The 11109-nt window shown below is 36.4% G+C and overlaps 1 protein-coding gene across 4 annotated transcripts in view; it reads left to right on the forward strand.

The window, feature by feature from the left end:
- LOC106878961 (uncharacterized) overlaps positions 1-11109 on the forward strand; it is an 80045-nt gene that overhangs the window by 36285 nt on the left and 32651 nt on the right. For all 4 annotated transcript variants that reach the window (XR_008265194.1, XM_014928338.2, XM_052971744.1 and 1 more), the window contains 5 exons: positions 3050-3251; positions 4353-4465; positions 6633-6794; positions 9445-9633; positions 10356-10480. Coding sequence is in view for 3 of the 4 variants with exons in the window: in XM_014928338.2 (XP_014783824.1) it covers positions 3050-3251; positions 4353-4465; positions 6633-6794; positions 9445-9633; positions 10356-10480 (791 nt within the window). In the remaining variant the exon portion in view is untranslated. The remainder of the gene's footprint in view (positions 1-3049; positions 3252-4352; positions 4466-6632; positions 6795-9444; positions 9634-10355; positions 10481-11109) is intronic.

Raw genomic sequence — 11109 nt, forward strand, 5'->3', positions numbered from 1 at the left:
AGATATATATATTCTTTTATTCTTTCATTCTTTCACTTGTGTTTCAGTCATTTCACTGCGGTCATGTTGAAGCACCGCCTTTAGTCGAACAAATCGAACCCAGGACTTATTCTTTGTAAGCCTAGTAGTTATTCTATTGGATCCTTTTGCTGAAGTGCTAAGTTATGGGGACATAAACACATCAACATCAGTTATCGAGCAATGGTGGCGGGGACTAACACAGACACACATATACACACACATGTACACACACATATATATATATAAATATACGACGGGCTTCTTTCAGTTTCTGTCTACCAAATCCATTCACAAGGTTTTGGCTGGCCCAAGACTATAGTATAAGACACTTGCCCAAGGTGCCACGCTGTGGGACTGAATCCAGAACTGTGTGGTTGGGAAGCACCCACATATATATATATATATGTCTGTATGTGTATGTGTGTGTGTTTGAAGCACGTATTGTCCCTGCCTTCGAAATGAAGAGTAGATGAACAGGGACAACTGATGAAGGGAAATATTCTTTATGTTGCTTGCCTCGTTTCTCTGTTTTTTTTCGGAGGCAATAACTGAGGCCTTTGGCATTATGTTGTGCTTGAGAAGAAGACCCGTCAATCTGAGCAAAATCGCAGTTGTGACAGATACCAGTGTCATGCAATTAGCACTCATGCCAGTGGTGTGTAAAAGTACTCATTACACTCTCAGAGTGGTTGGCGTTAGGAAGGGCATCCAGCTGTAGAAAACCATGCCAAATCAGACTGGAATCTGGTGCAGCCTTCCAGTTTGCTAGCCCTGGTCAAACCATCCAACTCATGCCAGCATGGACAATGAACATTAAATGATGACAACGATGATGATGTTGATATATATATATATGAATGTATGTATGTATGTATGTATACACACATATACACATATATATATATATACACACAATTATTTATCATAATTTTTATTCTGCTCTGTATGATGATATGGATTGGATGGGTCATTACAGTCCAAGCCTCCTCACATTGGCAGGTTGTGGTGTCAACATTATAGTAGTTGATGAGTGCAGGTGAGACCAGATTAAGGAGATCTCATAACCTTACATTTTCTCAATTCATTTAGTCAACTACTTTTACAGGGTAAACAGAAGATGTAGTGGAGTGAGTGCTTTGTACAAAGTAAATATAAATTTTGGAGAGGGAACAATGTTGACAGAAAAGGCAGAAATAGGCATCTGAAAGATGTGGATAGTTGAGTAGAGGTATTAATAATAAATAGTACTCAATAAATAAGAGCATGTACATTTGAACAGATGACTGAGGAGAGGAATTGGAGAGAAAGAAGGTGCAACGACAATAGAAGGACCAAAATAGGTGGGAAAGTTGAAGGGACTAGAATATAATGTGAAGAAAGCAGGGATATACAGAGTCGGTTGGTGAGAGGGGTATGTGGTTGTAATGGCAAAGGTGATCAAAGGTAGAGGTGAGTGATGAGATAAAGGTCACAATATAAAAGAATTGGTAGGAGTGATTAGCAGTAGCAGAAGTGAACAGAGTTAGATATGGGTAATGAGTTAAAGGTGAGAGTAGGTTATGGGTTGCAGTAGAGGTAATTCAGAGGAAAGAGTGTACTGGCTAGCTGCATAGCATGATGAAGTTAGTGCAACGGGATAGGGATGATAGTGAAGGGATGACAGTGACCTAACGCAGTCTCCTGTATATAGGTTTACTGAGGGGCTGGTAGGCAGAGTGATGATGAGGGCGTGATCAGCTTAGGTGGGGAAATGAGAGATGGATGGTTATGAGTGATAGAGATGGAAGAAAAGCTGGTTAAGCAATGGGTAGGTAGGAAGTACATAAGTCAAGAATGTAAGATGAGGGAAAGCAAATGAAGGCCTGGCAGAATACAAATATTGCTGCCTCTGAACGCTTGAGTCAGATGAGTCAGAGTACATGTTGTTGTGGGTAGACAGGTCTTCTGTAGTGCCATGTACTACCATGTAGTGCCAATTGGTACTGCCTTTTGTAATCTCTTCTGTGGTTTCAGGTTTGCCATGCAACCATAAATAATTCTGAAATTCCTTCTACAAGCAAAACCAAAAAAAAAAAAAAATCAAAACCGTTTGCAATATTTCTGAGGTCACAACAGATAGTTTAGGAACCCCTTAATCTGGGTGCTGGAGTAGCTGCTTTGGTTCATGTTACATATGCTACATACCAGGTTATCAATGTCAATGTGTATTCTGCAACAACTGTTGAATTTTCTTCCTGAATATGGAATATAAATTTTCTGTTCCAGTTTACCTGATTCTCCACACATTCTGTTCTTACTTCCCTATTGCTGTCATTGTTGTTAGGCCTCAACTTAAATCTGATCTAGTAGGCTTATGATCAAAGTCATTCTATCTGTGACCATCACCTCTTTTTTTCTCAGAAATAGTGCTAGGGACATGGCTTAATAGTTAGGGTATTTGGTTTGTGAATATAAGGTCATGAGTTCGATACCTGAAAATGCATTATGACCTTGAGCAAGACACTTTATTTCATGTTGTTGCAGTCCACTCAGCTTGCAAAAATAAGTAGTACCTGTATTTCAAAGGGTCAACCTTGTCACATTCTGTTTCACACTGAATCTCCCTGAGAACTATGATAAGGGCATGTGTGTCTGTGGAGTGTTCAGCCACTTGCACATTAATTTCACAAACAGACTGCTCCATTAATTGGATCAACTGAAACATTCCCCATCATAACGGATGGAGTGATAGCTAATACTTCTACATTTTACAATGTGTTGCTTCTTTTCTTTGAGAAAGTAGGTTGTGATTTGAGAAAGATTTGGTTGCTGTTTCAACAAATCAAGCAACAGCATAGAGCTACCCCACCACACACACATTTACTCTTACTACATGGTTGAGTCATTATTTGTAATAACTTACACTAGCTAAGAGAGAACCACTTTACTCAAAACAAAAAGCAAAACTGGGAGAAAAAGTATTAGACAAGTTTTGTGTATTTGTTATATTTTTTAAATGTTGATCTTAATTTTTTTTTTAATTATTTAGATACTTTATATATTATCAAGCACTTATCAAACACACCTGTGGGACTTATTGATATGGTGGTCAGCATTAGCTTGTCAGAAAATTTACTCTCCGCTGAGCAGAAACTGATGTTTAATCCTATGGTTATATGTATTCACTCGGTGAATGATATGCCAGGTAAAGACTCTTCAGAAGGAGTAACCTATGAACAATTGAAGGAGAAGTAAGATATACATTGACATTTCCTGGTTCTAAACATCTTTTGGAACTTTTAATTCTTTTTTAAATTTGCTGTTTTTCTTTCAAAGTGTACAATAAGATTTTAGAAGGTAATATTTAATTATGTTTCAGTATAACTCCATAGTTTAGAAAAAGTGTACTTGAACAGCTCAGTATGTGTGTGTGTGTATGTATGTGTTTATGTGTGTGTGTATATGCCTGTGTGTGTCTTGTGTATCTATCTACACACACACACACACACACACACACACACACACACACACACACACACACTAATGTTTATTTTTTTTGTCAAGTTATATATAAAAAAATTTAACATTTAACTGAAAATTTATTCAATGTTTTTTGTGGGTTATATATTTATCAATTTTTGCAAGCATCTGAATAGCTGTGCTCAATCATTCCATTTTGTGTGGTTCCTGTCTAATAAATAATGTGTGTGTGTGTGCATGCGTATGTGCATGCATGCATGTGTATGCGCATGCATGTGTGTACACACGGATGTGTATGTATGAAAGTTGAAGATATGTTAAAGAGTTTGATAATGAATGTTTTTAAAATCTGGTACTTCTTGTACTTAATGGTGCATAAAATAAGACATCCAATAATTTTGAGTACTTTACTCATATTGTCAAGGTCATATTTAAAATCAAAAATAGCATAAGTAAGCAATTGAGACTAATCATAACAAATTTGATAGAAAACCAAAAGTCCATACATAACTGCCCAAGTCTTAAAAAAATATGAAAGACTTGAATGGACAAAAGATTTAGGGAAATAATCCTTATAAGTCCAACCCATGCCAGCATGGAAAACAGATGTTAGAGGTCGATGATGATGTATGATCATGTATAATGTTGAATAAATTATTGAATATCAAAAGAGATGCTCAAAACATCAAATAAAACAGTCTTTGAGTGCTTATTTTTTGAATTACCACCTTGCATGAAGAAAAGTTTCAGATATTTGGAAAACTATAATGAGAAGCTCATTATAATTTTCCTGAAAAAGTATCAAATGATTATAATGGTTCATCCATTGTTAAAGTGTCTCTGTATCAGTATCCTATTTTTATCTACTTCAGGTGTCAACCAGTTTATGTAAAATATGAATTCATGAAGTTTCCTCCATACAAAACCTCTGCCAAATCACAACAAAAAAACATATATTTTAATGATGTGAATGTAATATTGACAGGTATGTGCGAATGTTTTTTTCTTGAGTCATCTCTAGTCCCTTCTGGTCTACAACTGCATATATACACCTATGGCATAAAGAACATGAGACAGTTATATTGAGGATAATCAATAAGTTCAATACCTTTGATATGCTCTGCATCAATGTGATCTGGGACCACAGAGAATGTTCTTGTTGCATAATGGCTTGCTGAGTGGGTGGAAGTCTGGGTTGTTTAAATGTGATGGTTGAGGTGCACATGATGGATCTTTTATGGAGGCGCAATAGCCCAGTGGTTAGGGCAGCGGACTCGCGGTCATAGGATTGCGGTTTCGATTCCCAAACCGGGCGCTGTGAGTGTTTATTGAGCGAAAACACCTAAAGCTCCACAAGGCTCCAGCAAGGGATGGTGGCGAACCCTGCTGTACTCTTTCGCCCCAACTTTCTCTCATTCTTACTTCCTGTTTCTGTTGTGCCTGTAATTCAAAGGGTCAGCCTTGTCACACTGTCATGCTGAATATCCCCAAGAACTACGTTAAGGGTATACGTGGCTGTGGAGTACTCAGCCACTTGCACGTTAATTTCACGAACAGGCTGTTCCATTGATCGGATCAACTGGAACCCTCGACGTCGTAAATGAGTGCCAACAACAACAACAATGGATCTTTGTGACAATCTGTGAGGATATGTTCAATGCTGAACAACATTTCATTTCATTGCTAAAATTTATATTCAGATTCAGTCAACAATAAAAAAAATTTAACCACAGGTTCTGCATTAAAGATTCTGAAATTAGCAGTAAAATATCTCTTCATTAATTGTAATATTATGGTTTCCATCAGGAAAAAAAAAATCAAATGCAGTTTGGAAGATTGATGAAGTTTATTTGTTGTACAGATTGTAGAATATAACATTTTGTTGCTTTGATCCTTCATCTTAGAGTGAAGAAATTAGAGCTTAAACTGAAATTGAGAGATTGATTTGGTGGAGAGAGAGAGAGATTACTGAGTAAAAGATGTGGTGTGTGAAGGTGTGAAGCCAAGATTGTAAGGTGAACAAAGGACAAAAGTCAATATCCTGAGCAGGAAGAATATTAACTCTTGTCCCCATCACCTTAGTCATGCACACAAACATACATATATATACATACATACTTGTATCCATGCATGCATACATATGAGAGAAAGAGAAAATATAATTCATGAGATTCTTTATTAATCCCAACAATCATTTCAACCCTGTCTTACATTGGTCTCTTGTGGGTGAGATTCTGGACAACTGATTGTGGTGCATTCTTTGGTGCAGATGAGTCTTGTCATGTGACTTTTCAAAGGGTAATTCACTCAATAAATTCGATTTTGCTTGGTTTTTGCTTGATTATAATGCATTTCATTATTTGCCTGTAGCTGATTGCATACTTACATACATACATACATACATACACAGTCACACACACACACAGTCACACTAACACACACACAAAGAAAAGATATGTTCTGGTGGAAATCAGCTGCCCATTGGACACAAATGTGGTTAGAAAAATATAAGAGGACATCTGTGGACCATTGATAAAGAGTTTGTAAATCCAAAAGCAAAGGTACACTTTCAGCTTCATGCCTATTATTATTTGAGCAACAGGATGCATACCAACCTGTTTGGAGCAAAGTATGGTTTAATTTGGGAATTCTTAATTCATATGCTACAAATAATCACAATATACAGGACCTTGCTACCAATTAGGTGGCCGGTCAAAATTTACTCTAAAATTATAAGGAAGAAGCGAAGAACATACATACATGCATACATATATATTCATTTATATATATGTATGTGTGTGTGTATGTGTGTGTATGTGTGTGTGTGTATGTGTGTGTGTGTGTATGCATGTATATATGTGTGTATGTATATGTATGTATGTATGTATGTATGTATGTATGTATTATGTATACATGATTGTGTGTGTGTGTGTGTGTGTATTATAGCTTCTTCAACACTACCCTTGAATTATGATCCATTTGGATAAGGTCACAAATTTGTAAAGAAGCTCATGGTTAATTAGATTAGCTCCATAAAATGCCTGGTGCAAATTTTATTGATTGTATGTTAGTCTAGTAATAACATTGAATATTTAGTAGGACAATGTTGTTTATGAAGATTAATTTGTTTGATTTAATCAAACTTCCCACAGGTATGTTAGACAAAACTGAATTGAAACAGTTCCTTCAAGGACCAAGTTTACAGATTGAAGTACATGACCGTGACAGATATGCCGTGCCAAAAGAAAAACAAAACCCACTTTTTGGAAATGACCGTAATGATGATAAATTCAGTAATATTAACTATATAAAAAGTAAGTTTCTTACTAACCCTCTCTCTCTCTCTCTCTCTCTCTCTCTCTCTCTCTCTCTCTCACACACACACACACACACACACACACATGCAAGTTACATGATGTATATCTTTTTAAGTATATGTTGTTATTTTAAAGAAATTTGATAAAAATGGAAAAAAATTTGCTTGTGGTACATAGTCAGAAGTGATCCAAATATTTTTCTTTTGCAAGCTATCATCAGAACGTATGGAAAAGATGATATTCTTTCTCCATTCTTTAAATGTTATCTAAACTAAAATTTCTAGAATGTACGAGGCACATTCCAGAAGTTTTGAGACTTTTTCAGGAAAGTCCGTTACAACAGTCTTAGATTATTGTAATTTTAGTATATCATTACTATACATCTAATAAGTTGACCTACCAACTTTTGTTATTCCAGATTGAAGGATCCAGCTGTACCAGCAATTTGAACACATCCTGCTAAACACTGCTTGTCACAGCTGAGTAGCTTCTAGAATATGGTTGGGATATGAAGACAACTTAAAGTCTTACTATGCCACAAAGCTTTATGTTAAATTGGGCAAAAATACTACAGAAACTTATGAAACATTCCAGACTGCTTATAGATTAACTTGTATGAACCAAGCATCTGGTTTTCACTGGCAGAAGAGGCCAAGCAAAGCAAGTTTGCCAGGGAGCTCATGATGATTCCTTTTTCTGATAGCAAGGGCATCATTTACATTCATTGGATTCCCTCTGGTCAGACAGGGGCTGATAAAATTAGTACCAGTTACACACTGGAATTGATGTAATTGACTTAATCCCTTCCCCAAAATTTGAGGCCTTGTGCATCCCGTAGAAAGTATGGTCAGGTTCCAACACAAGTCACCCCAGCAAAGTCTACCTGAAACACTTCTCGGTCCATCATCACTGCTTTGATGTCCTGGATACATTCCAGGCCAGCGTTTGCAATCAATTTGTTGATGTAAGTGTAACAACGTTTTCCTCTTCTTACATCACCATGAAACAGATTCCACAAGACTAATTTGGATGCTTCCCATTCAGGGAGCAAAGTCTGTACTATAGGTAGTCATCTTTGCTCCTTGTGACTTTTGTTCCCCAAGATGAAGGAGAAAATGAAGGTGGCTGTGGTAAGGGTCATGGACACCATTTTGGAGGACTTCCATGGAACCTTCATGAAGAAGTTTGGGCACTACAAGTGGATTGAAGTCAGAGGATCCTAGTTTGAAGGAGATTAGAGTTATTTCTTTGAAATTAATAAATGTCTTTGCTGAAAATGTCTGAAAATTTCTGGAATGCACCTTGCATTTTATCAAGCAGTGATGTTGTTGCTTAGGTCAAGTAAATCCTGATCTAGCAGGCCAGTGATCAAAGAACATTTCAACTGTAGCCATTTGCTTTTTTAGGAGTATCAAAACTGCTAACGTATCCGTATTTTTCAAGCTAGTATATGATTTAAGAAAAATTTGGCTATTACAAGTTGAATGACCACACAGAGGCTACTTTATTGGCTGGTGTAAAGAAACGTTGAAGTTAGGAATGTTGACATATCTGTCCTATAGGCCTTAATTTTTCTCTCTTGACTTAGATATTCAATAACTTAATCAGCATATTACTGTATTCTACTGAAATTTACTGATGATATTTCTTCAGTTTCAAGCATTTGGCCACAAATTAATGCTGCAAATATGTAATATGACTCCCAACAAAATAAAGCTTGACTATGTGGGATTTGAAATCAGGGCCATCAGATGGTAAAATAGTCTGAAAATTTAACCCCTATATCAAAATCCCTCATATATTTCTGACAGCGTTGTAAAATAATATCTTGGGTGTTACAAGATCTACAAAACAGAGGTAAACTCTTATTAAACTCTACACCCCAGCTTGGTTTTGTAAACATTTTATTTCACTTAATAACTTTTGGAAATGCATAAATACCACAACATAACATTTGTTCCTCTGAACTTATAATATATTTTTATAGAAGTTACATCAAGGAAGAGTAAATTTAATCATTTCTTTTTCTTCTTGGTAATCTCTCAAGTCCAAGAAAGATGATTCTGCAATTTCTTGTTGTGATTTGTTTATTGTGATCAAATGTTTGTGCTGTATGTAAGCTCACACCCTAAATCAAATTGACACTGTTTGTATTGGTGTATGGTGTGCCACATCAAATGTTGAAGTGATCTCAAAGCAGTATGAAATGGTGTGTTCTGCTCAAGAACACAACACATTCTCTGATCAAAGAATCAAAACCATGAACATGCAATTGTGAGTGCCACATATTAATCAGTAGGCTAAAGTGTTGTATTATTTTTGCCATTTAAAAACACAGAAAAAATGAAACAGTTAAATTCACTTTTCATTTGTATCTTGAGATGTCAGAATTTTCAATGAAAGACCACGATCACAGTTACACTGAAACTGTCAATGACCAAGTGACTGTTGAGTGACAAAATTTTTGACCTTTCAAGAAATAAATCAAAAATGAACATGACTTGTTTTGGGGTGTTATTAAATGTCTAAAAAAAAATGTTCTTCTACAATGTAACTACTTCACTTTCAACATGTACCTTCAGATAAAATCACTAACTTTTTATGTATTATAACTACCAAACGGATTTTTATTTTACAAACCATTTAGATAAAAAGGGACAGAATTCACAAAATCAATCATCTTCAAAAATCTCTAATATATATGGTGTTTGCAAGCTCAACCTGTTTGAACTAACACAAGGCAGAAAGTACCTCTATCGAGAACTACCAATTCTTCACCATAGATCTGAGAAGATTTTCTCCAGTGATCGCTCAGTAGATCCTGATGAATCATTAAGTAACTATTCAGTATCAACATACTTTTTTTCCTTCATAGTTTTTTTGGCTTCTTTTATTTCTGCTATTAGTTTGTTCTAGTTTTATTGCATTATTTACTGGTGCAGCAATGCACATTAATTTATCATCATCATTGACCACCACTCCTCCTCTACTTCTTTATCATTATCATTGCTTTTATCATCATAATAATCACTCTCCTTGTCCAAGCCAGTCATCATCATTGTCATTTACACCACCCCCGCCATCTGTGTTAAAACGGTGACCTTTGAGTTGCATTTTCATCTTAGAGTAGAGATGGAAGTCTGCTGGTGCCAAATCTGGCAAATAGAGTGGGTGTGGTAGCGATACTATGTTGTTTAGCAAAACTACTACTACTACTACTACTACTACTACTACTACTGCTACTACTACTGCTGCTGCTGCTGCTACTGCTACTACTACTACTACTACTACTGCTGCTGCTGCTGCTGCTGCTGCTGCTGCTGCTACTACTACTACTACTACTACTACTACTACTACTACTACTACTATTACTACTACTACTACTGCTACTGCTGCTACTGCTGCTACTACTACTACTACTACTACTACTACACAATCACCATCACAATTACCAGCACAACCCCTTGAGTAGGTACTACATTCACTACCAGCACCACTAGCACTCCCACGACGACCACCACCACTACTAGAATACCTTGTTCTATTTCTGTCTTTCAGGTCTGTTATCCACACCAAAATATATAGAGTGTAACTCAGTTTTAAAACTCACTATCAAGTTGTCACACTCATTCTTTGACAAAATTGAGACACCACCAAAAAGATCACCAGTTCCACACAATGTAGTGAGTAAGAATTTTGTTTGTTCCATGACCTTTGACACTGTGGTAACTAGTGAAAGGAAATTTGAGCTATTATACATGAATTCTCTTTGTGATATTCTCTATTGATGTATAAGGATGTACATGGAGTTCTAATTGTTTGGCCGTTTAAATTACAATATACTATACTGTATTATACTATACTATACCATGCTATATATAAAGATGGATGGATGAATGGATGGACAGACAAACAGATGGACACACGTCCACACACACACACACACACACACACACACACACATACACACATACACACACACATACACATAGATAGATTGATAGATATACATATTATTATTATTATTATTGAGTGAGAGAGCAGTGCATGCTATCAAAGTGACACTGGGGTAAAATATACGAAGCCCAGTATAACCATCATGACTACCCGTCTGATAAGGGTACACAAGGCACATGCATCACAACCGTGTGTGCGCGACATGGTGATCTCATATCAAGATAAACAGCGCATGACCTCGCAGGTGGGGCCCAGTTAGAATTTTCTTCAGGTCAAGTAGCCCATCCCGCTCAAAAGGTCCCTGAATAAGGTTTGTTTAAGGATGTTGAGCAAAACACCCATGTTTCCAAAGGTG

This window comes from Octopus bimaculoides, chromosome 11 (assembly GCF_001194135.2).
Source record: "Octopus bimaculoides isolate UCB-OBI-ISO-001 chromosome 11, ASM119413v2, whole genome shotgun sequence".
Classification (NCBI taxonomy): Eukaryota; Metazoa; Mollusca; class Cephalopoda; order Octopoda; family Octopodidae; genus Octopus; species Octopus bimaculoides.